Source organism: Acomys russatus, chromosome 10 (genome assembly GCF_903995435.1).
Source record: "Acomys russatus chromosome 10, mAcoRus1.1, whole genome shotgun sequence".
NCBI classification, from domain to species: domain Eukaryota; kingdom Metazoa; phylum Chordata; class Mammalia; order Rodentia; family Muridae; genus Acomys; species Acomys russatus.
In genome coordinates, this window is record NC_067146.1 from 75,989,398 (window position 1) to 76,016,024 (window position 26,627).

The 26,627-nt window shown below is 39.5% G+C and overlaps 1 protein-coding gene across 1 annotated transcript in view; it reads right to left on the reverse strand.

Moving 5' to 3' along the window:
- Cntnap2 (contactin associated protein 2) overlaps nucleotides 1-26,627 on the reverse strand; it is a 2,113,217-nt gene that overhangs the window by 874,012 nt on the left and 1,212,578 nt on the right. Inside the window, exon 11 of the mRNA XM_051152463.1 lies at nucleotides 8,047-8,153. Within this exon, the coding sequence (XP_051008420.1) occupies nucleotides 8,047-8,153 (107 nt within the window). The remainder of the gene's footprint in view (nucleotides 1-8,046; nucleotides 8,154-26,627) is intronic.

A 26,627-nucleotide genomic window follows, 5' to 3' on the forward strand; every position in this document is an offset into this window, starting at 1 on the left:
ATCCATATCTATCATAAAAATGAGTGTAGGATTCAGTATATGCACAACAAATAATCTCAACAAAACAATTGTGGGGATAAAATAATGTTATAATAAGCATTTTGTTTTTACTGAAAAGCATGCCCCTCTGTGGAAGGTGGGCTTAATTGTCATGGCAGATTTGGGCACTCCAGGGGGTAAAACAGTCAGCTGCAGTGTGCTGATGAGCTTGGTAGGAATCCACTCTCCTAAAGTCGTGTTTAATCATAGGGCCATGCTGTCTCATGGAATGGGAGACTAGTGGAAAGAATTTGGTGGTGGTCACTCGATAGCAGAGAAACAAAATCTAGCTTCTTGGTACCATGTCAGAATGAGAAAGAACAGTTTTAGCCTGTGCTTCCAAACTGGCCAGTGTAGCATTTTGATTAGCCGAGGATGCCTTCTGAGTTCTCTGAGGGCACCGGCTGCAATACTGAGTCAACCTGCGTTCCCTTGGGACGCCCTGGCGTGAAAACCAGGTAAGCCTACTGAGTGAAGACTCTACCAGTGTTACTTTTATTCTCCTGCAATTTATGATCAATGTGGAATTTGGCTAGCTGTTTTAGAAACTTAACAGCTTAATAAAAGTTTTTAAAAATTAGAATGCATGGAGCATGCAGCAGCTGTAGCTTCGGTTTCTTGAGGATCCCCCCCAAACTCATTTTCATAGTGGCTGTACTAATTTGCATTCAGCCAACACTTTCCTCCACATCCATGCCAGCAGGTGCACATTTATGTTTAATGCAGGACCATTCACAACAGTCAAGGTACAATCAGCTTAGATGTCTGGCAATAGATGAATGAATAACAAAACTGTAGCGCGCTAGCACGCGCGCGCGCGCACACACACACACACACACACACACACACACACACACACACACGCACACACACACACACACACACTGAAATTTTACTCTACCACGAAGGAAAATGGATGCAACCAGAGAGCATATTAAATAAAATAAACCAGATGCAGAATCAATGGTACCTAGTTTCTCTCTCATTTTTGGATAGTGGATTTTACATAGTCTCAAAAAAAAGCATATATGTATAGATTGCATATATGCATGATTATCTGTATTTTGTATATATATATATGTGTGTGTGTGTGTGTGTGTGTATGTGTGTGTGTATGTGTGTGTGTCTGTCTGTCTTCTACATATGACATGAAAATAGAAGCAAAAGTAGAAGACCAAACAAAGAATAGTGAGACCACTTCGGGAGAGAAAGGGGTGGTTATAAGGGATGATTACATGGTGGGCAGATACAGGGGTTATTATTGGTGGGTAAGTATAGGGGGTGAGTAAGTATCGGGGTGTTTACATGGTGAATGTTTATAAAAAGTTGTTAAGAAGTCCTGAACTATGTACAATGAATATGTCCCAATTTAAATAAAGTTTAAATTTAGCTAGTGACTAGGTTTCTTACTAAATTCAACAATATATATTTAAGTATATATTATCCACATATACATATACATTGTGTGTATGTGTGTGTTTGTATACACAGTCATTAAATTAGAGAAACCAGAATGTATCAGCACATACTGTGGCCGGCACTGAAAATTTGGAAGGCTGAGGCAGGAGGACCTTGAGCTCGTGGGCAACCAGGGAAACATAGTGCGTAACCTGGGTTACACAGATCTCATCTCAAAATGAACAATGATTCATTGGATGTCAAAGAGGAAACTGACACTCAGAGAAGTAAGCAATTTGGCAAAAAAAAAAAAAAAAAAAAAAAAAAAAAAAAAAAAAAAAGCAAAGCCTACATTTCATGGACTATTGAAGTTGGAGGTAGGATGAAATGTGACATGTGATTTTACTGCTGCTCCTGCAGGTGTTGGCAGTCCTGGCCTCTCCACGGATGGGGATGAATAATATCCACACTATGTGCTATGATCTCTTGAGGAAAGATGTGTAAAGTGTGTCAGGCAGTCATATCTCAGAGCTGAGGTTCAACAGATGGAAAACCTAAGGTGGGCCACTTCCGTAGCAGGTCAGAATCTCACACTAGTCTTGGACTATTTTCCCCATCTGTCACTTCTCTATGTCAAAGATACATACAGGGTACTGTGTGAAGAATCTAGGGTCAGTGATATCCATCGTATTCAAATTTCACCAGGTTTAAGGCAAACATGTATCATCATGGGACTGTGAACACGTTTAAGCCTGTCCATGTCTATTTTGGTGCCATTCTGCTCTCACCCAGCACAGCAGTTGCCTACACTCTTTGAGTTAAACTCAGTGTCTTTGTTGCATTGCACTTTGCTGCTCAGTGCCCTGTAATTGTTTTAATGAATGGGAATAAAGTCAGGCTGTGCCATATTATTCTATTCAAATATATTTAAAGTATAGATTCATTTGATGATGTACTAAAGTTTACCATGTGAGTTCTCATGATGATTTAATATGCAGGCTTCTTTCAGAATCATTGTCGTGGGTGCTCCCTGCCTTCCGTTTCTCTGTATTTTCCATCCTTTCTCTACTTTCCACTCTCCTTTTCATTACACTCATTTTTGTAGTTTGGCTATCTTCACAAATTTGCATGAAAAGAATTGCCTTTCACAACAACCTTTGGATGCTTTTTACCTTCTCTGGTACATACCTTTCTTTAAATCTCGAGCGCATCTCCCTAACATCAATGCACACTAGTATAATAAATGCATTATGAGCAAAATCGTGGACAACGCCTGGGGCCTCCTTCCTGCACAGGTTATAGACCAATGGGAGACAAGGTCATGATGACTAAAGCACAGATATAGAAGGCAGCACTACCACTCATTGACGCTGTACGTCTTAGACAGTCAGTGTCTGCAAGGCATTTAGTACTGAGCTGAGAAATCTGCCCAGCAATGTAGAGAGGGGGAGGGTCAGTAGTCTTTCAACAGAGACTGTGGCCTGGGCCAGGAATAAGTGGAAGGTGAGGGCACGTACCTCACTCATGGGAAGGAGAGCCCTAGTAAAAGTCGTAGTAGAAAACTAGGTTTCAATACACACAACCACACTAAATAGGACCTTGAGCAGTAATTGTACCGGTAGCCGAGGAAACTAATCCAATTCTAAGCATCTAAATTTTATTTTCAGACATAACAAAGTTCTCAATGACTGCTTGTCCTTGTTGTGCTTGACGGCATCCCAAGTTGTCATCAGTGACGCCTGGACTGTTTAAGTTCCTGCTGGCCAAAAGCCTCAGGCATCCTAGTGCAAGTGAATCTGTGCTCTGGGTTAATATGAGTGTTGCGGGTAAGGTTACATTCTTTTGAAATATTTTATTTTGGATAAAATTATTTGTAAGTATAATGGATTATAAACAACACATTATGGCTGTGCAGCGCAGTATGACTCATTTTTACATGTACATGGACCCTGAGTAATTGTTCCAGGTGACAACATGTGGAGTAGTTGCCCTCATGTTCTTCCTAGCAATGTGCTGCCTGGGAAGGATTTTATATGCAGGTATTATTATTATTATTATTTCTGAGCTCTGAAATGCCACAATTTTAAAATTGGAAAGGTCCTATGCAAGGCATCTAGGTTGTCTCTTATTACTTCCACAGCGGTGACATCAGTCCCTTAATAAACAGCTAACATATAGACATATATGTGTAGACTTGAAAGCATTTTATCTCAGAATACATATCTAGCATTTAAAAGGTCTTAACAATTTCCATTCCCAAACATTGCTTATCTTTTTCAAGTTCCTAGATTCTTTTGGTGCCCTGTCCTTAGTGCATATCCTAAAGGGTTCACATGACTAAGGATGGTCTGGGAAAGGAAAGGCAATTCCATATAAAGACCATAGAATGCAGAAAGATGCCTGATTCCTAAGCAAAGACCAAGTACTCCAACAGGAGGTGGGGGGGGGAGTTCATCAAACCCAGAGATAAGAGATAGCTTCTTGGTTTTAATTTATGTAAATTAGGGACATAGTCTTGAAATTTTAAGGAACACAGGTTGAAAATGAGGTGACAGCTAGGTTCTAAGGAGCATGAGGAGTTCTGGGAAGGAAGCCTGGGGATAGCTGAAGTGTGTGCTGGAAGTGCAGAGTTTTGCTTTACACCTTCTCACAATGCAGAGAGGGAGAACTAGAGATAAGTCAGTGCAACAACAACACGCCAGCTGCCACACCAGCGATCCTCTGACTCCTTCCTTGAGGATTTCTTCCACATTACTGTTATGTGGTTCTTAGAAAAGTCACTAAAATTGGACCATCTTCAAAGAAAAAAATTAAATATAGAATGGCAAGGATTGATGGTATTTGATATTTGTCACAAACTATTTGTTTTTTTTTTTTTTTTTTTTTTTTTTTTTTGGTCTTGGTTAACAAAAACCCAGCTTTTTGTGTCCCATGGTTTCACCATTTCTAGAATGGCATTCTCACCTCCATGGAGTAGTGTGTCAATAAAAATCTGCTGAGTCCTTATGCGCAGCTCACTGAAAAAAGTAGTACTAATGAGTACACAACACTTGGGCGTAAGAGGTATCCAAATTCACTTTAAAGTCCCTTAGTTCTTCTGGAGAAAAATGCCGTTAAAACCAATAAATGTCTGCATACCCCAACCTGCCAGAGAAATGATGACCAATGGTGCACAGCAACATGCAATATAGGACACACTGTAGGATCTGGGCAAACAAGGGTTCAAAACAAAGCTCAGTCCTTCTGAGATGAGTAAAAATGAAAGAACGACACTGGGTGCTGTGTGTGGCCAAGCTCTTCCTGTTCCCAGGTGCCATCTCAGTTAACCATGCTGGGGTTGTTACCACAGGCATTTCACCAATGAGAACAGGTTGACTCAAAGAGCTTAAGCAGCCAAGGGTACAATGTGATGGAGACAAGTTAAAAGGCAGGTATATGACTGGAACAAAGCTTTGATTACTAGTCCTTACTTAAGACTCTCCGATCCCTCCTTCCTTCCCTCCATCCCTTCCTCTCTTATCAAGTCAGGATCAGTGTAGACAATGAGCCAAAATACTTTTGTAGACTAATTTTAAGGGTTGAAACTCTATCAAATATTCAGTTAGCTACTGTGGGATCAGCAATGACCAATTTGCACTTCCATAAAATAAAAAATCACAGTGCTCAGAAGAAGCAGCTCAAATGTCAGCCCACTGTCCTGGACAAGCAGGAGTGACTTCAAGCAAAGCTTTAGTTCCCAGGAATAAGGAAGTCTCAGATCCTCATGACTTTCTAGATGGGAAGTCAGCATGGACTTAGTAGCAACTCAAAGTTGTCCATTCAGTACACAACTAATGATGAAACAATTCTCTACATCTCCTTTTTGACTAGTCCCTAGTAGGATTATTAGGATACATATATATGAAAAAAAATTGGCTTGTTAACATCTGCTTATATACTAAATGGATATTTAAAATACCCAATGTATTGAAAGAATCTAACTAGGAATCTAGTTTTCATTCTGGAAAGGAATGATTTGGCTTTTACAGAAACAAAAATAGAACAAGGAACCAGAAAAATGGTGCCCCAGGACCTGGGAACCAGCACAATAAAATGCCAGGACATGGGGACCAGTAGGATGGGGCTCAGGATATGGGACTATTGGGATGGAGTGCCAGAACATGGGGACCAGCAGAATAGAGAACAAGAACATTGGTGACTAGCAGGATGAAGTAACAGGCCATAGGGACCAGTAGGATCAAATACCATGACATGGGAAGGAGCAGGATGGAGTACCATGACATGGTATCTGTTGGATAGAGTACGAAGTCATGGTGCATGAGGTAATTTACCTGCCTCACATTGGGAGTTGGCCATTCAAACAAATGTGAACACATCCAGGATCATTCTGACACTTTCAGTTATTGCTTTCAAAAGTCAAATTCAATTACTGTTAATAGTATGTATTTATAAAATTGGTCTTCAATGATTGGAGCAGATATTTCAAAATTATTGGCTTTTAATTCAATATCAAACAATCAACAAGAGAGGAGACATTTATCAAAACAATCAATTTCCTGCTCTTTGACTCTAGATAAAATTACAGACACATGATTAAACAGGGTGTTTGTAAATAGCTACATGAAATATATGGGTAAAGGGAAGGTACCTATCTTGACCAAAGTTACTTAATTGTAGATCATATTTTATATTTTACATAGTGAATATCTACTCAAAGTCAATTTTTGGAGAAGGTTGATTGGAAACAACTTTAGTTGTAATTTATTTTTTTAAGTAATTTCATTATTGCTTTTATTCATGAAAATATTTTTCTGTATTAAATATTTTATATATCATGAATCTCTTTATTAAAGATTTGTTCATTTTAAAAATTATGTGTATGATTGTTTTGCTTGCATGCATGTATGTGTAATATGTGCATGCCTGGTGTCTGCAGAGTCCAGAGGGCACTAGAACCCCTGGAACTGGAGTTACAGATGCTTACAAACTGCTCTGTTGGTGCTGGGAAGCAAAATTAGATCCTATAAAAGAGCAGGCAATGCTCTGGACTACTGAGCCATCTCTCCAGCCCTGAACATAAAATGATGGTTTTTATGCATGTGTTTTGAGTCTTAGGTATCTCTTCATTATTGGTAGCTTTTCCTTTTAAAAATTACATTTAGCATGTGTGTGTGTGTGTGTGTGAGCGCGAGCACGCACACAATGCACATGCACACATGCACAAATGTTCCAGGGAAGTCAGATGTTTCTTGTGGGAGTTGATTTTCTCCTTCTCCCATGTGCATCCTAGAGATCAAGCTAAGGTTTGGCAGCCAGCTCCCTCACCTGCTGAGGCATCCATCACTGGCCCCAATGTCAGCTTTTCTATGCATCTCTTTATCTCTTGATTTTTAGACTCTCACTAGACAAGTTTATAGGTGAAGAAAAATAAATTATAAGTAGCTTTTCTTAACTTAGGTTTACAGTAGAATCTAAACATGATTTCTTACCGCAAATTATTAAAAATAACAACATGGAGAGGCACAGGGAACTATAATGCATTTTTACTATCCCTGAGGCTACTCTGAGAATATTTTGCTTGTCATTTCATAAAAGTAATCAATCTGTATAATTAGAGAATTTATATTTGAGATTTTCTGTGTTCTAGCATCGTGACAAAGTTGAATCTGCTTCCTTCTTCCTGACATGTATGTATACATCTTGCTTACTCATAAATGTACACATGTATATTCACACACACATGCACGCACACATGAATACACAGATGTAGATGTTTGCACATATACGCACATACATATGAGCACACCCTAAGGTATACACAATCATGCATGTACACACTCATTCATATCCATGTGTCAAGTCACAGATGGCTCTCTTCTCTCCCATTTGTAGGTTGTGATAAATCTGTTTACAAAAATAAAACATCAGAGCGCCTTTGGAAAACTAGTATTTTAAAATTAGAAATTGTTAGAAATACTCAAATTAAATGTTTTAACTTTTATTTAACCTGTCAGGATAGTGCTATGTGAAACAAAGCACAATTCTAATTGATTTGTCTTTGCACCTTACTTTCTACCTTTAATCTTTTTAACAATTGTGTTCTCAGATTTTATTTTTTATGTGTGACTTCAATGGACTCTTCCAGCGCCTGACACATTGCTTTAGAAATAATGTAAAGCAAAATGTGGGGTGAAATCAAGAGGCAGGTATTGTTCAGAAAGTAAACGTTCAAATTATCCTCTGTCCCTGTCTGTCTCTCTCTGATGAGTTGATGGATGAGTTTCAGTTAGAGACATCACACTAACACAATTCCCAAGCAAGCTCTTTGGACAAATGTGCATTAAGCACAAGAGACGGGATCCAATCTCTGCATCCCAATTTCACATATGAAATGTTGGACATGTTGGCTCCTCTTTAGAGAGGAGAGAATGTATTTTGACAACTAGAATGCCATTTTTGGAAAATTAGAATGCAACCTTGAGGATTTTTTTCCCCCAGAATCAAGTGAAGTGAGATGCGTGTAATTCAGGTTGCTATGCTGTAAAGCATAGCTGAAGACCATGATTCTCATGCAATTACAAGATGAAAGTGAGATAAATTGGCACTCACAGTTGTGGCAGGTGGCCCCGCTGTATCCTGTCTCATCGCAAGTGCATTTGAAGCTGTCCCATGTTTGTGAGCACTTCCCTCCATGCTCACAGTGATTGGGCACACATCTGTCAGAAAAGGAGACACAGAAATAAACCAACAAGCAAATGAGATTTATGAGTGGCCGAATTCCAAGCTGTTTGGGCAATATATCATTTCAATGCCAGGTTGCCTTGCTGAGGCAATTAATCCTTGTTAGTTTAAGCAGATTAATATGATTCATGATGGAAGGTGCCAGGCACACAAAAGATGATGTATCACAGGCCTGGTGTTTCCCCTGTTTGAATAAACCATAGACAGTATCACACATTTGAGGGATTTGTTTACATATCACAGATTCATTTTCGTTTAATTCTACAAAGGACAAAGATGCCCCATAAGTTTCCTCTTGGTGAGTGATGGAAGATGAACCATCTTGCTTCTTGTCCTATCATTATTAAAGTCAATACCAGTAAAAATGGGGCCCATTAGTGAGTTTGCCATAATAACTTGGGGCTCTGTAACAGCGCCACATAAACAATAATAAAAACACCAGCTTAATAAAGGTTTATAAGTCTTTCAAAAATCTCCTTCTATAGCTATCTGGATAGTTATAGGTAGCTACTTAGAGTGTATGCACACATAATTTAGGAGGAAAAAGAATAATTGTGTATAAAACTGTTTATTGGGCAGATAATAGCTATTGCTTAATTATTCTGAACCTTGAGTTTCTCATTTGGAAAATTGATCAATTATACCTACATTGTGAAGACTTTAAAGATACATAGTTATTAATTTAAATTTTAATATTAATGCAGATTCCAACTGAGTCCAGAAGAGGGCCTAAGATCCAGTGGAGCTACAGTTACTTATGATCATTAGCTTCCTGGGAACGCAACTTGGCTCTTTTATAAGAGCAGTTAGCCATCAAGTCATTTCTCCAGTTCCTCAAATTTTATTTTAAAGCTGATACATAAAAGTAAGCACATTGTACATATTAGTGGCCTATTGTACTGTCTCAGTGTGTGTTCTCTACATCTCAAATGTTTATTCCACATGCTAAAACATGAAAAAATGTTTTCTTTAGCTTGGAAGTGTATAGAGCATACTTATTATGTCTAGTCACTACACACAAGGACTTCTTCCTCTTATCTAACTGTAGCGTGACCCACTGGTGAACCCTTCCCTGGCCAGCCCTAATCCCCAGGCTCTACTCACTGTCATTCTCCTTTAACCTTTAATTAGGTCAACTTTTTAAGTAAGATTATGTGGCACCTACCTTTCTGTGTGTGGCTTGTTTTAATTTACTTAACAATCTCCCCATCAATCCATCTCATCACCCAGAGACATTATTTCATCATTTTCATAGCTGAATAGGATTCCCTTGTATGCATTGTCACACATTAAGTCTGGGATAATGTTCATGGAGATGAAAGGCAGTAAGTAGGAGCTATACATCTAACAAGCAGAAACTATGCACATGTGGCCCCTATTTCCTAGAAACAACTTATAACCCTGACTCTATCCTGAAATTATTATGGTTATAATGTGGCTTGGAACACACCTGCTTCAATAAAACACTGTTTTCTGCTCGTACCATCTCTTTACCCATCCCACCCATTCCATACTCCAAATCCCCTACATCTTTCTTCTTTATAATAAGCATTAAGATGTTCACAATATATAAGGGAGAATGTTGCTATGAGTTGGCATTCAGTAAGAATTGTGAGACTTTAATCAGAAACTCCTCAATACAGAAGGGCTGCCCCAATTTAATCTAGGGTGTTTCCGGGCAATGGATTGACAGAAACCACCCTCTGGGGATCTAGCTGGTCCCAGAGCCCACACTTTTCTACCTCTGGTCTTGATTTCCCATCAGTCCTTCCTAAAAGCACTTGTAGTAGGGCATACAGACCAGCATGACATGGTGACTACGATTTTCAAAGAAAATACATTATACGTACGAAGTGTAATGAGGGTGGGAATGGGAAAAAACAAATGGTTAAGAAAGTGTACAGAACCTCACAGGAAGCATCCAGTGGATATTGAAGGCATTTTAAAAATACATTTTATTAATTTATTCATATTACATTTAAATTGTTATCCCATTCCTTGTATCCTCCAATTGCTCCCTCCCTCCCATTTCCCCTTACTCCCCTAGCCTATGACTGTGACTGAGGGGGACCTCCTCCTCCTGTATATGCTCATAGGGTATCAAGTCTCTCCTTGGTAACCTTCTATCCTTCCTCTGAGTGCCACCAGGCCTCCCATAGCTTTCCGTTGAACATCTAGATCATGAAAAAGAAAATAAGAGCAACCATTACTGAAGTAGAACATGAGCAAAGACACAGCTTTGGATGGATAAAAGTTCAATTTCTCTCATTACCCTCCTTCCTTTCCTGAGCTATGGTTCTGGTTTTACGTAGACCACAGAGATGAACCTTTCTAGCAATTTCTGAATATACTTTGGAGTTGGGGTCAGGGAAAGATACATGCAAAGTATCAGTAGTATTTGGACAAGCCATGGAACAGACATAAATGGTGTAGAAATTTGAAAATCAGATTAGTTAAAACTGGAGGATAATTAGAGAGTTTGGCTAAGTTGGAAATATTGTATCTGGACCTTAAAAGACAGTATGCAATGTGATGATTAACATGTTGAAATACGGCCCTGGCAGAGTGCAGCAGAAAAGTGATGAAAACCAAGTTGCTGGTGATCCTAGTGTGTTTGCCATGATCATTTGCACAGTCACTGTACACTGCAGACCCCCAGCATGGCCCTCCACAGCAGGTGCTTACAACCAACAGTTCCCTTACTTTCCACATCATGACAGAAAGTGAACAAATAGAGATTCCTGACATCACAGGAAAACATATTTGATACTTAATCCTGAAACTCAGAGAAGAGATAGCCTTTCTGTGGTATATTTAACTTTCCAAATTCTTGTGGGTTAATATTAGCTCAGCTTGATAGCTAAGGTCATTTACATCAGCTCATTGTGCCAATTAATTTAGGGGAAGGCTGCACAGAAGTGAGCAGAGAAGCAAGGGAAACCAAGTTGGAAACTAAATAAGCTTTAACTAATGCCGCTTTGAGCCACATCTCCATGATAAAAACATAGCATTGAATTTTACCCCATGGGACACATGGAACCATTATTGAGAGTGAAGAACTGGATGTTCTTGCCAGTCTGCAGCAAAAGGCTCATTTTTAAATTATTGTTGTTACTGAATAAGATTTTTGTCTTTTATTTTAAGTATTTATTTCTTACCATTCATATTTTTAAATTAACATTCTACTTGTGCAGAGGATATTGCTAAATGGTAGGACATAAAATATATTTCCAAAACTAGTTGATTCATATATAATTTCATACCTAATATCTTATCAGTGTATTTAAAAACCATTACGACCAGTTATCAAGAACAATAAAATACAATTAGTCTAATACTCTCTCTAACTGCCTGTCTTACCTTGTATTCTCATAGAACCTCTTGCATGTGTTCAATGCATGGTTACCATTTGTCTAATAACTATTTGGTGCACCCTTCTCTTCCACCCAGATGTCCCCACAGTGAAGTATATTTACTTAGAGTTCTTTGCATAATAACGTGTCTAGCCCACACTTAGCATGACTCAGAGACATTTCAGATGCATGAAATGTGACAAACCTGTACCACCAAGGACATGAGAGTCACTTCAGAGGCAATCACCTCTTTGACTCTGAGGAATATAGACTAATTTTACCTTAAAATAAAATCTTAAACACAGATTTCTCTCTCTCTCTCTCTCTCTCTCTCTCTCTCTCTCTCTCTCTCTCTCTCTCTCTCTCTCTCTCCAATAAACCATTTTTTTAAGTGGGCCACAGGAAATGTGTAATTTTCTTCATGGCATGTGCTAGCCTGAAAGTTTGATTCACATCAAAAATAAATCAAAATTACTTGACTGCTTCAACTTGAGAAGGCTTTAGCCCAGGACTGGGGACACGCAGGGCAGAAGTTAGCAGGTGCCGATTTGCTCTGATCAGAGAGCTCTTGAAGAAGTAGTACCTGCAATTACCCGCTCCAGACAGCCTGATCTCTGAGAATTTTTCAACTGGATTTGGCCTTCTAGTTAAAGTTTTGGCAGGTGCTTTAGAATCCAGATGCTTTCTTTAAAGATACATTTTTATCACTTTTTTTTTTTTTGAGAATCCTATGCATGTACACAGTGTGTTTTGGTCATATTTTGACACCATTAGGTCCTCTCTGGTCTCTCCCATGTCTTTTTCCCTATGTCATTTCCTCTGTCTTCTTAATGATCCACTGAGTTCGGTAAGTGCTGCCCATGTATCTAGCTATAGGTGTGGATCTATTCTTTAAAGCAGAATCAGGTGTCAAGGTTCACAGACTGAAAGAAAGGTGACTTTCACTCCATTAGCTGTTAATAGCTCCTCAGTTAGGAGGAGAGGGAGGATCATGCGCCCCTCTCCTGGCTCCGTTGAAATGTTAACTGGCTTGGTCTTGGGCAAGCCTGGTCAGTAACTACAGCTGTTTGAATTTCTGAGTAACTAGGTTCCTTTGTAGCCAGGCAACCGGTTATAGATTAACAAAGTGTGAGCAAGCAAAGTAGTTTTTCTCAGCAGGTTCCCTTTACTGGCAGGCTGCAAGGAGCAGTTAAAAAAAAAAAAAAGAATCAGTTATTTTATCGTTTATCTTAAAAAATAATCTTACAAAAATCTTAAAGTAGTCAGAAATCTAGAAGGCACTCTTTTGCCCCAGTCCTCCCTGACTTCTGGGTCTTAGAAGCTTTCCACTTCTCTTCTTACTTGGCAGTCACTGCATTCTGAAGGGAAGGAAGCGCGATACGGGTACGGGTACGCCATTTACGGCTGAGTACCTTCATGGGCACTTCTGCTCTGCCTATCCACCAAGTCGTGAGCCCTTGTATTAGCGGCTGTCTAGAGCAAAAAGAAGCCGATGCTTTTGCAATGAGGACCAAGAGCTGCACTAATCTCTGGGTTAGAGAAACTGATTTAGAAGGCAGTTTGCTAAATCCGTTTTTGTAAATGAAGGTTACTTGTGCCCCAATAAATGGGAAAACAAAGGCTATGTCTTGAAAGTGTATGATTCCTTAATATAAAATGAACCAACACAGACAGCTTGTTTGGATGGATGCAACAAGTCTACTCAGGGTTATAGGGACAGTTGCATTTTTATTGCATCCAAACATCTCTTTTATTTTTGTACTTGATTTCAATTGCAAAGCATTGAGGAAATTGGGATTCATGACTCTAAGAAATAGCCAACAGTACCAGATTTGTTTGTTGATGGCAGCTTTCTAGTTTATAGGCACTACTGAACCAGCCAAGGAGAACAGAAGAAATTTTATCTCAAGGATAAAACAAAATGTTTTTTTCTGACAGTATAAATCAGTTACCTTGGTAATCTCGAAAGGGTCTTAAAGGTTTTTGTTTTGTTTTGATTTTATCTCTATATTGTCTAAAAGTTAAAATAAGGCTGGGTGTAGATCTATGATAGAACTTTAGCCTAGCATGCACAATGTTGTGGTTTAGTCAAACCTTACCACTGCCAAAATAGAGTAAAATCTTTATTGTACCATTCAGCGCACATTTGGTTCTATAGAACCCAGAAGCTTGTTTACAATGATGCTTCACATATCTGCCTGGAAAACATGTTCACACTTACAAGTAATAAGCAGCAGAGCATTTACTAGAAGAGATCATTGTCACTTATCTTCTTAAGCCCATTGCACTCAAAAGCAGTGTTTCCGAAACTTTTATGTGTATAAGATTAGCTTGAAATTTCCGTGAAAACAAGAATCTGATTCTTTAGCTCTGAGTAGAGTCAGAGACTCTCAAAGGCTAGCAAGCTCTCTGGTAATGCTCCTGGGGGCTGGTCCAGAGATCTGGCTTTGGGATAATAAGACTTGAGAGCTTTGATGTTCTCAACAGAGGGCATCCAAGAAGCATGGAGATGCTGAGAGGAGACACTGTGGAGAAGGAGCAAGGGGCTTGCAGGGAAATGTAAGCTAGGTACTCGTTTCTTCCAGGACCACGTCTGAAGTTTTTTGTTATTGCTGTTTTGGTTTCTTATGTACATTCTTCCTTTTCTATGATATCCTGGAAAACATATAATAAACTTCTTATCTCACCTGGCAAGATGAATTACCTCAGAACATAACTGTGAACTTTGTATCCTTCACAGCAAATGATCACCTCTTCTTTTTTATTTAAGTTTATTTCTTTATTTATATCTTGATCCTAGCTCTCACCCTCCTCTCTTCTGAGTCCAGTCCTCCCTCCCCTTTCTCTCTATGCCCCCTTCCCTACTCCATAGAAAATGGAAGCCACACCAGCAGCAACCCACCCCACCCCATCAAGCCACATCATGACTGAATGCATCCTCTTCCCCTGTGACCAGGTGAGTTCATCCCTCCAGGAGGAAGCAGTCAAATAGCAGGCAACAGAGTCCATGTCAGAGACAGTCTCTGCTCCGCAAAGTAGCTGATACAAAATTAACTCAAAAAAAAAAAAAAAAAAAAAAAAAAAATCAGCAGCCCATAATGAGATCTGGTGCCTTTTTCTGGCCTGCAGATGTACATGCAAGCAGAACACTGTATACATAATAAATAAATCTTAAAAAAAAAAAAAGAAATTGAAGAAGGTATCAGAAAAGGGAAAAGATGTTCCATGCTTATGGATTGGAAGAATTAACATAGTAAAAATGGCCATCTTACCAAAAGCAATATGCAGATTCAAGGCAATTCTCATGAAAATACCAACACAATTCTTTACAGACCTTGAAAGATCAAGTCTAAACTTCATATGGAAAAACAAAACTGGAATAGCTAAAAGACACACACACACACACACACACACACAGACACACAGACATACACACACAGACACACGCGCACACGCACACACACACAGACACACACACAGACACAGACACACATACATACACAGACACACAGACACACACACACACAAGCACACACACACATAGACACATACACACACAGACACAGACACACACAGACACATAGACACAGACACATAGACACACACACACACACACACACACACACACACACGATCACCTCTTATAAAAGCTTTTGTGTCTCATCTTGACATGGAGTTCAGTCCGTGCTCTGAGTCCCAGCCAGCTACTACACTTCCCTGCCTGGTTCTCAAGCACACAGGCATGATTGGATACTTGATTTGCTTTTAGATTCATGCAGATCTTATCACTGTTCATTAGCATGCTTGGTTCTAAGTTTAAAAAGGAAAAGACTACTTTTTGCACTGCATTTTGTAAGCCATGGGATGGCCATTTTGAATTATTTGTATGTTCCCAATCCCATGTAAATTATCGTGAATGAATGGTTTTTCTCTTCATCCAAATACAAAATCTTATTTTAGCTTTTGAAGAAAAGTCCCTGAGATTGTTTGCATGCTTGAATATTAGCACGGGCACTCTTGGATTTCAGAAGCACTCCAGCAACCAGGTAGGGTGTCCTTCCATGTTAATTTGTATATTGAAATTTCTATATTAATTGTACTTCAGTTTTGACCGAGGTTGTATTTGCTGTGAGGTATGTATCACTGCTTCATTCAAGGGAAAGTTTTATGGGGAAGTGCTAATAATCCCAGAGCACAATTTAATATCCCACTGCTATGTAATGTAATATTGTACAGATATTAATGCTATATTGATGGTGCTTTTCCAACAAGCATTTATTTATGGAAATACTTAAGTTCAGAGATATTTATTGTACCTCCTACATTATGCCCAAAGTTTATATTAAAAACTAATCAAGCAGGTTTGGTCTATATCATCCAACCATTATACATTTCTGGGAGAACTCTATTCATCATTCATTGCACTGTTACAAAACGAGCACCTAATCTTGGCCTTTCTGCTTTATAAGTTGTTTTTATTTTATTTTATTATAATGAACCAGAGGGCCCTTCATCTTCCTTTGTTAATGTACTTAGAGTTTTTCTTTTATAATCAGCTCCCTATGGTTTTATGAATAAAACATCTTTACAGCGATTATGCTCACAGGAGAAGGATCTGCATGATCAGCAGTATCTACACCTGTCTCCAGGTCAAACTGTATTGAACCTAAATAAGCATCCACAAGTTCTTCCTAATCAGTCAGTTTACTGATCCCGCCCAGACATTCTAAAGAGCAATTCATCTCCAGGAGACTGCGCTTTTATTTGTGATATGAAGCTGTAAGTTGCATCTATATTCCTGCTACCTATTTATCAATAATCAATCTCTACCCTTTTATCACCTTAGCTACTATTCATTGTCTATTTCATCCTATCTATCTATCTATCTATCTATCTATCTATCTATCTATCTATCATCTGTCTATCAACTATCATATACTTACCTATCATCTATTATCTATCAATCTAGCTAGCTATCATCTACCTACCTACCTACCTATTTATATGTATCATTGACTTATTTGTTCATTTTTTTTTCTAGTTGCCAGAATGTCTACCTCCTAGGCTAGCACTCAAAATATTGACATCAGCTTATGGAAATAGGTACCAGTATATGACAGTAGGAAAATTTATGGAAAACTCTATCTTTGAAATAAGGCTTAGATTTGGCAATCTCAAAGGAGGAAGCACTTTTCTACATGGGGAGAAGGCAAAAACTTCTGCTGTTCAAAAAAGCACGAATTGTGGCTAAGAAATGTGCAGCTGGTGAGGTTAGCAACAATGGAATCCCATTGCAGGAAGGAGAATTGTAGTGGAGTGGAGTGATGCCTAACAGTCCTCCATCTTCTCTCCTAGCCCCATGCCTTCATGTGGCCATGGACCGTTTGAAAGGCAGACTATTCCCACCTCCAAAGGACCAAAAGGAAAGAACCAGGGTTTGTAATGACCTAGGTAAGCTACTGCACATTGTTTCCCTCTGTCTGTGATCCCCCTTTATACCAACACAGTTTTTCTCTCAACACAGAGCCATGAGCTGATGAAAAAATTTGTCAGGGCTTCTTTAAATTGGTGGGCCCAGTACCTAAATCTAACGCACGAAAGTGTGAGGTCCATACCTGGATGAATTCTGGCAAGATTTCAATAAAGAAAATGCATGCACTATTCTATGCTTTATAGAACCCCTGTTCAGATATAGCTGGTGGACAGTTCATTCCACACATGGGGAAAGGGGTGGGAGAGTGGGGGACTGCCTCTGACACAAACTCTGGTACCCACAGTTTGATCACTGTGCCTTGGTGGAGAGGCCCAGTGGAAACATAGAGGAAGGGGAAGCAGGCTATGCAGATGAGACCTAATAGGCTGTAGTCAGACGGTGGGGGAGGAGGTCCCCTTGTGTCAGAGGTCTAGGGGAAGATGAGAACATAAAGATAAGAGTGAGGTGATTACAATTGAGATGTAATGTGAATAAATTATAATAAAATAACATTTTCAAGTAAAAATAAGAAGTGCATAAATTAAAAAAATCCCTTCCAGACTCCTTTTGGAAATCAATCTATTAGAGTTAGACTTGATACACATATCCCATAACATGTAAGAGTAATAAAGAATAAGATGTAAGTGGATGGGGCACAAATATCTTGGCATCCCTGGTCCTCCTACACATATTTGTTGTATGAGAGAAGTAAATTCCTACGCAGCTTTAAATACTGTTATTTGTGATTTTTATTATAGGCACAAATTCATTCTAACCCAAAAGAGCCACAGTTACTCCATTCAGAGGTTGACTCCATTTTGTATTCTCCCTGTGACACTATACACTTGATGGTGTCTGTAAATAAATCATTGTTTGTCGTCATGTATGACTCACAACTAAAAATATCCATGCTATAAGCTGCCTAGGTGTGTCTGGAATTCATCTTATATAGGCACTTATGCTATGCTGGGATTCTAGAGACTAAAGCTTTGCCTGTGAGTTCAGTAGATATCGACTGAGTCCTAACATGTACAGTGAGCCTAGCCATTCATCAAGTTTTCTTATTCAGAAATCTACAGGAAACAATATTTCAAGGGGATTGTGTGACAATACATAGCCCATTCATTTCTAAGATTCTGGTCTATTTTCATAGACAAAATAAAGGTATAGCATTAAAGGAATATATGTGCACAGTTATATCATCTTGATGCCTAAGATGATGGATTCATTAGTTGGAATTAGACACATGGAAAGACACAATGGAGGTGAGACCCGCAGCCAAACAAAAATACGGTTCTTGTTAAGCACACAACTTTCAGATGTTTGTGGTGATTGTGCACACATGTGCATGTGGGTGCTTGCAAAGTCCTGAAGAGGGTATTAGATGACCTGGAACTAAAGGTACATGCAATTGAAAGTTGCTGCACATGGCTTTGGGGAGCTGAACTTGCATCCCCTGGAAGAACAGAGAGTACCACTTGCTGCTGAGTTACCTCTCGAACCATTAAACATGTATCTTAAGAAAAGCTAAATAAATGATATGTTGACCAGAGTGCAATGGAGAATATAAAGACAAGGTCAGCTGTTGTGTCAGTATTTCATGCAGAAGAACATAAAAGTCTACAGTAGGATGAAACAGCCAAGAAACAAAGGGACTAAAAGGCTACAACATTATTAATCCATTACTTTGGAGGGGTAAATTAATTTAAAATGCCTCAGATATCCTGTGTCTAGGAAGCAGTGATAACTGATGACATTTTCAGCATGAGTTAATGAGTTTTCTTATACAACAAGAATATTTTAAATCCTATCAAAGCTTTTAGGATAGTTCATTTCACATTTAAGCGTTTACTTTGCTTTTTCTATTCCCCAATAAGCTGAATATTGAGTGATGTAAGAGATATAACTCTGAGAAACTTATCAAGTTTTAGCTCAGCCCTTCCTCTTTAATGGTGTTTGTGTGCACGCAGTGGTGTGTGTGTGTGTGTGTGTGTGTGTGTGTGTGTGTGTGTGTGTGTGTGTGTGTGTAAGTGAGTGTGTGTATGGGTAGGAGAGTGACATTAACAGGAGATACAGGAAAAACTGCAGTAAAACATAATGGCATAATAGTGGAGAGACCAAAACACTTCTGGACATCACAAGGCCCTGGCCATCATGAAACTCACTGCAGTTTCTGGTCACCTGTACAGGGTCTGCAGTAAGACTGGGCATGGCATGTCAGTATGCAATCAAAGACAGAGGAAAGCCTTGTGGGGTAACCAGTCCCCAGGTGATGACCATTTGCTTATGGATGCTGGGAAAGGAAAAGTCTTTGTCTTCAGTCTTGCAACTGCTAGTGAGTTTCACATGCTCTGGTGGGCAGCCCCACACCCATACTCAAGTAGACAGGATGGACCTAGTAAAACTCAGTGGGTCACAAGACAAAAAGACAGATAAACAAAAAGGAAACTCTAGGGAGGAGAGGATGTTGATGAAGATAGGGAGGAGACAAGAGAGAGTGGGTGGTTAAATGTGATCGGAGAACATTATGTATAATGTACGAAAAATTTAGAAGAAGCAATGTAAAAGAAACTAAGATATCTATACTCCATTCAGTACCATTTTCTCTTAAGCATCAGGTTTCAGTTGCACATGTCTAATCTATGGATATAATTTATTTACTTCACACATAGAACTAAAAGGAAAATTAGGAATAGTGTTGGGTGACAGAAAATGGAAGATGCTGGGAGCAGAAGATAAGAGCCAGACGCAAGGGGAAAAGAGGGCATCCAAACTGATGCACCTGTGTCTTCTTGGGACATGATAACCACAGATTTTATTGACAGGACAATAGGAAAATCCTCATATATTATGGTGGCTATAGAAAAAAATTAAGCCCCGAGATCTGATAGATTCTAAAATTTGAGTACAAATAAAAGTATAAGATTATTCTTCATAGATTATAAAACACTATTATAATGGTAATAGCTCTGTACAAATTATAAACTAATATTGGCACATTGAGAGAGATGCATTTGTGCAATTGAGTTGATGACACAGAAATAAATTAAAGGCAGCTATGAATTAAATGCCAACACTGACATGCTGTCAGGAGAGAAAATGGATTAGTTAATTAATTATGAAAGTCAAATAGCTGTTTGTCTGAGAAGGAGTGGACTAATGTCCCCTGTTTCATTCCTCTGGATGTATGAAAGTTTTAAACATGAAAAATGAAAAGCAATAAAGTATGGAGGCATACTTTTGTAATCTATTAATATGAAAAAATGTCATATAAAGACACAAAATTCAAAAGTCATAAGGCTTCTTTTTGTTTTTTATTTGTTTGTTTGTTTTTATTTTTTCTTATTTGAATTCCAGGCTGCCTTTCTTAGGTACCTTAGATTTTAATGAAAGAACACCAAGTCCAGAGAACAAAGTGATTGGATCCCTTCACATACAACTCATTCATCCAGAGGATACTGTGAAATCCCTATGTCTAAAACAACCAACTAATCTCCCAGACCCATCTCCCCTACATTGTGTTACTGCATGCTTACAGGAAGCCATCTTGGTGTCATTAATGATGCTTCTTTCTCTCGCCTTTTTAATCTGGCAGCAATTTTGGCAAACATCTAGAACACATCTACTGCAGTGACTCCCTGAAGGGTCTCCCAACATTCTCCCTTGCTCTCTATAGCCTGTCCTCAGATCCCTAGTTCTCTACAGTCAGGGCAAACCTGTCAAGTCACTATCTGAAGCCCTCAAAAGCATTCCCATCTGACTTAACTACACCCCTTCGGGTACAGATAACATATGGTCTCCCCTTCAGGTGGATCTGGGCCCAAGGGTTCTGCTCAAACTATGGCACCAGCCAAGGACAATACAGGCAGTAAACTTTGAACCCCTACCCAGATCTAGCTGATGGACAGAACGTTCTCCACCATTGAGTGGAGAGTGGGGACTGACTTTCACACGAAATCTGGTTCCCCATTTTTGACTATGTCCCTTGATGAGGATGCCAGTTGGCACTCAGAGGAAGGATAGCAGGCTACCAAGAAGAGACTTGATACCCTATGAGCATATACAAGGAGAGGAAGACCCCCTCAGTCACAGACATAGGGAAGGGTTGTAGGGGGAAAGCGGGAGGGAGGGAGGAATGGGAGGATACAAGGGAATGGGCTAACAATTGAGATGTAATATGAATAAATTAATAAAAAAAATTTAAAAAAAAACATATGGTCTCTCCTTTTTCACTTAGTCCCCTCTGTTTCAGCCATGATGGCTTTGCTGCTGGCTCTGGAGCACTTTAGGCAGACCCATCTTAGAACATTCCCCTCATCTCTTTCTGGATGTTCTTCCCCAGGCTGCCTTTGGTTAGAGCTCATTTTCTTATAGTTCTTCTTGGAATATCACTCCTCTAACTGCTAGTGTAATGAGGACACACGTTAAGCAAACTATATCACAGAAGCACATCTTCAGACGCCACCATCTCCACTGCTGCAGCCATCCTACCCTCAGTCATAGTGCTTTAGTTTATTCACCCTGCATATGTTGTCTTTTTTTCCACAGAAATGGCAATTTTCTGATGGATCTTTATTATTATTGTTATTACTATTATTGTTATTATTATTAGTAGTAGTAGTAGCAGCAGTAGTGTTCTGCCTGCATTTATGCCTGCATGCCAGGAGAAGACACCAGATCTCATTATAGATGGTTATAAACCACCATATGGTTGTTGGGAACTGAACTCCGGACCTTTTAAAGAGCAACCAGTGCTCTTAACCTCTGAGCCATCTCTCCAGGCCATGATGGAATTTTAAGTTTTATTTATATTTATTGTTCATTGTCCCATAACCACCTCCAGGTTTTTTTTTTTTTAATTCATCATGTTCTCTTTATTTTTTTGTATTATCTAGGCAATAAATTAATATACCACAGTTGGCCCTCTGTGTCTATGGATGGTGTGTTTAATACCCTCCACATATGCCAAAATATACAATCACTTACATAAAATATATCATATTTTCATCTTTTGTTGTTTTGACCCCTTTTATAGAAAAGATTCTTTTCTCATATAATATATCCTATTTGCAGTTTCCCCTTTCTCTGTTTCCCCAATTTCCTCCCTACCTTCCTCCTTTCCAGATCCACTCCCCTGTCTCTCATCAGAAAACATCTTTGTAAGCAATAATGAGAAACATAACAAAAATATAATAAAATAAACAAAATTCATCACATCGAAGTTGTATAAGGCAATTGAACAGAAGAAAAAAGAGTCCAAAGGGCATGCACAAGAATGAGAGACCTACTTGCTCACACACTCAGGAATCCCATAAAGCACTGAAATGAAAGCTATAATAGACACCCAGAGTACCTGGGACAGACTCAGGCAGGATCTGCGCTTCCTGCTTTGGTCTCTATGAAATCCTAAGACCTTTGCTTAGTTGACTTGGAGGGTCTTGCTCTCCTGATGTCCTCCATCCCTTCTGGCATTTACACTTTTTCCACCTTCTCTTCCATGAGGTCCCCTGAACTTTGACAGGAGGAATTTAATGCTGAAACTTGACTATAAATAAATTTCTTTTTAATTGTTGCATGGACAGATATCACTAAATCTAAAGATAATCACAAGCCGTGGAGCAATTATTGATGCAATACATGAGAGCTTATTTATTGCTATGTGGAATGTTTAAAATTTAATAGAAATTATTCCATCAAAATGTGGGCAAAAGTCATGAATAGTGTGACTCACCTACAGAAATATGGATGACATTGTGGTCTCTCTCTCTCTCTCTCTCTCTCTCTCTCTCTCTCTCTCTCTCTCTCTCTCTCTCTCTCTCTCTCTCTCTCTGCATGCATGAGCGTGTGTGTGTGTGTGTGTGGGTGGGTGTGTGTGTGTGCGTGTGTGCATTGTGTGCATGCATGCACATGAAGGTGTGTGTTCCAGTTTACTTTTCTGTTGATGTAATAAAGCACTGGCCAAAATCAACTTAATGGAGTAAAAGGTTTATGTTGGCTTCCAGCTTGCTGCCCATTATGGAGGGAAGCCACGGCAAGAACTCAAGGTGGCAACTTGAATGGAGGAATGAAAGCACAGACCACAGAGAAATGCTGTTTACTGGATGGCTCAGCTTGCTCATCACCTCTGGACCATCTGCCTAGGGGTGTCACTGCGCACACTGAACTGGACCCTCCCAAATCAATCATTAATGAAAAAAGTGCATCATAGATGTGAGTGTAGATCAGTCCAATGGAGGCAACTGTTCAACTGAGGTTTCCTCTACCTAGATGACTTTAATTAATATGAAGTTGGCAAAACCTAACTAGCATAGGATGCATGACCACAGGGGCCAAAAATACCAAACAAACAAACACAAAAACAAACCAGGGATTTCAGTTTTCAGCCACTGCCTACCTTTCTTTGAGACAGCATCTCTCACTGTCCTGTAGCTTAACAAGCAGGCTTGGCTGAATGGCCAGTGAGCTCCAAGAATCTTCCCAATGATGAAATTATAAGCATATGCCATCATGCCCAGCTTTTTAAACATGAGGTTTGGGACTCAAGTCCTCACACTTTACCCAAAAAGCCTTTTCCCCAGCCCCAAATAAATGACTTTTAAACGTGAAAATATTCAATGTCAATCACATTCTAAGGATCATAAATTAAACTTTGAGATTATGTTCTTTCTCCCCCCACACACATAATGAAAAATGTCTTCTAACCTGCTCTTGCATAGAGTGCACACTGTTCAGAGGGTAACTCAGTAAAGCCTATTAATTTCACATTTACACGTGTTGTAACCCAGCCCTTTCATGCCTAGGAACGTATCTTATAACTCCACAAGCACAGTAACACGAAATTATGTCTCAAAAAACCAGGTTCATTGCAGCGATGTTTATTTTAGCTAAAACTGAAGAGAAATATCACCCTGGCAAATTTTAAAGAGACAACGCAGATCTGGATATACTTACAATCATAACCTCTAAGACACATTGCCAAGGGAAAGATTTAAGATGAATCTATCAGTGTTAACAGTATGCCTCCATTTGCTTGGAGTGAGGACTGCACTGTCCTGTGAAGGGTCACAAGGATGGCAGCACTGTGGAGATGCATGCTGTCCCATCAGTTCCGTTTGCCCCTCCAAAGTTGATTCTTCATCTCTGCACTGAGCCCCACGAAGCAGGGAACTAGAGCTATCCCTGACCCTCTGATCTCACATGGGCTCGCCCAATTGGAAAAGGGGGAGGATCAGTCTTTATTTTCCTAGTTCTTTCTTCATGTGGTTGTCATGAGAGACTGTCCTCATAGCCAAGCAACTGCCATCTAGAGGCATTCAGCTGTCCCCCTTGCAGAAGGTCATCCAAACTGGATAAGTTGATGTCTTGATAGTTCACACCTCCATGGTGAGGATAGAGATGCTGTTCTCTCCCGAGTATCCTGCTGATCCCTATGGCCAGGCAACTGTGCATGTGACCTGGGAGAAGGGATGGAGTATATGTACAGGCCTGGGAAGACAAGAGCCATCCTCCATCTATGCATCAATGGAGGAGCCCTTCTCTCTGCTAGGTAAGGCTTTCCAAGTGCTGCTGGTTCGGGGAGTAGTGCTTACACAAACCCATTGGTTTTGTAGGGCAAACTAGTGGAATTGTGTCTAGATTTGTCACTGGGACTTTAGGGAGAGAGGTAGACATTGTTTTACAATTCCCCCTGGGAAGAAATATTAGCAATAGTGCTTGTTTCTATCTACGTTCTTCAACAGGTACAAACTGATCTCAAGATTACTCTGTGAGGTTGCACTTTCTGTTATATTTTTCTTATTAGAAATATTGATTGTCTTGGGACATATCTCTTGACATTTATATTTTATTCATGTTGCATTTTTATGCGCCAGCATTTTAGTATACCAAGTGCATGCAACACCTATGTGGGCCAGAAGAGGGCACATCCCCTGGAACTGGAATTACAGATGGTTATGAGACTCTGTGTGAGCACTGGGTACTGAACTCTGGCCCTTTGCAAAAGGAGCAAGTGCTCTTGAGTACCGAGCCATCTGTTCAGCCCCTTAGAACATATTTTAGTTTTAAAATGTGCTGTTTTATGCTTTTGAATTCTCGGATGTTGCTGGTAGGCCTACTTGCCTACATTATCACATTACCCTTGTAATTCCCTCTGTAATTAACCTGTGGATGAGTAAGATTTCTGCAATGACCTGAACTTAAGGGACCAGCTCTTTAGGACTATGACTGATCCAATCAGACATAAAAAATTTCTTTATGTGTACACATATATCCATACAGATGTCCATGTCTTCATATGTGAGTGGGGGCTTGTTTACACATTCTGAGGCTTAATCCATTACTATCATGGTCTGGTAATATGGCTTTCAAGCAGTAGCTGGTACATCCTGACCCACAAGCAGAGAGGAGAGAGAGAGAGAGAGAGAGAGAGAGAGAGAGAGAGAGAGAGAGAGAGAGAGATGGGGGAGAGAGGAGAGATGAGAGCGGAGAGAGGAGGAAGAGGGGAGAGGCGGAGGAGAGGAGAGAGAGAGAGAGAGAGAGAGAGAGAGAGAGAGAGAGAGAGAGAGAGCCTAGCATGGCTTTTTGAAAACTCAAAGCCTGTGGTGACTTAAGAATGGTGCCCCTAGGTTTGTACACCTGAATGCTTAGTTATCAGAGAATGGCACTACTTTAAAAAGATTAGGAAGTATATGGCCTTAATGTAGGAGGTGAAGCATTGTTGGAGGAAGTGTGTCCCTCCTGGTGGGCTCTGAGGTTTCAAAAGCCCAAGCTACATTCAGTGTCTCTCTCTTCCTTCTGCCTGTGGATCCAGTTTTAGAATTCCCAGTTATTTTTCCAGCACCATGTCTGACTGCATGCTGCCATGCTCCCTACCATGATTATAACAACAAAACCCTGAAAATATAAGCAATCAGTTAAATGCTTTCTCTTATAAGAGTTGCTTTGGTCATTGTGTCCCTTCATAACAATAGAACAGTGAATAAGAGAAATCCCAGACCAGTGACACAGTCCTTCCAACAAGGCCACATCTACTTCAACAAGGTCAACACTTCCGAATCTTTTTAATCCTTTCAAACAGTGCCACTACCTGATGACTAATCATTCAAATATATGATCTCATGGTTCCCTTCATACCACCACGTCTACCTCATTATATTTTATGAAGGATCGGGACTTTTCTGCCTCGTTTTCAGTCTATACCATCCATTTCTGCAGTCACAACATTCTTCTGGTGTTGAGTGGACTCTTCAATGAATAATAGTGAAGTAGATTTTGAAAAGATGACTATTGATTAATTTGAACAATTGGGAATAGCTTTCAGAACCTTTGGCTAATACATCAATGTGGAGAAGCAGTGAATGCCTCAGGCTGTTGCACTTCATGTGAATTCTGGATTATTATTTTCACTTCTGTCTGTCATACAACTCAAGTTGATCTCAGATCTTGTGCCTCTAAATACAATGACACAATAAATCAGCCTGTCCAATGAAAGGCTCTATATACTTGCTCCATCTACCAGGAGCTATTCCATTTAGAGAAAAGAGAACACATATTTAACATATATTCCTTACCCTACAAAATGAAGGCTTTTAATTCTGATGCAACTTTTAGAACAGGAATGTGAA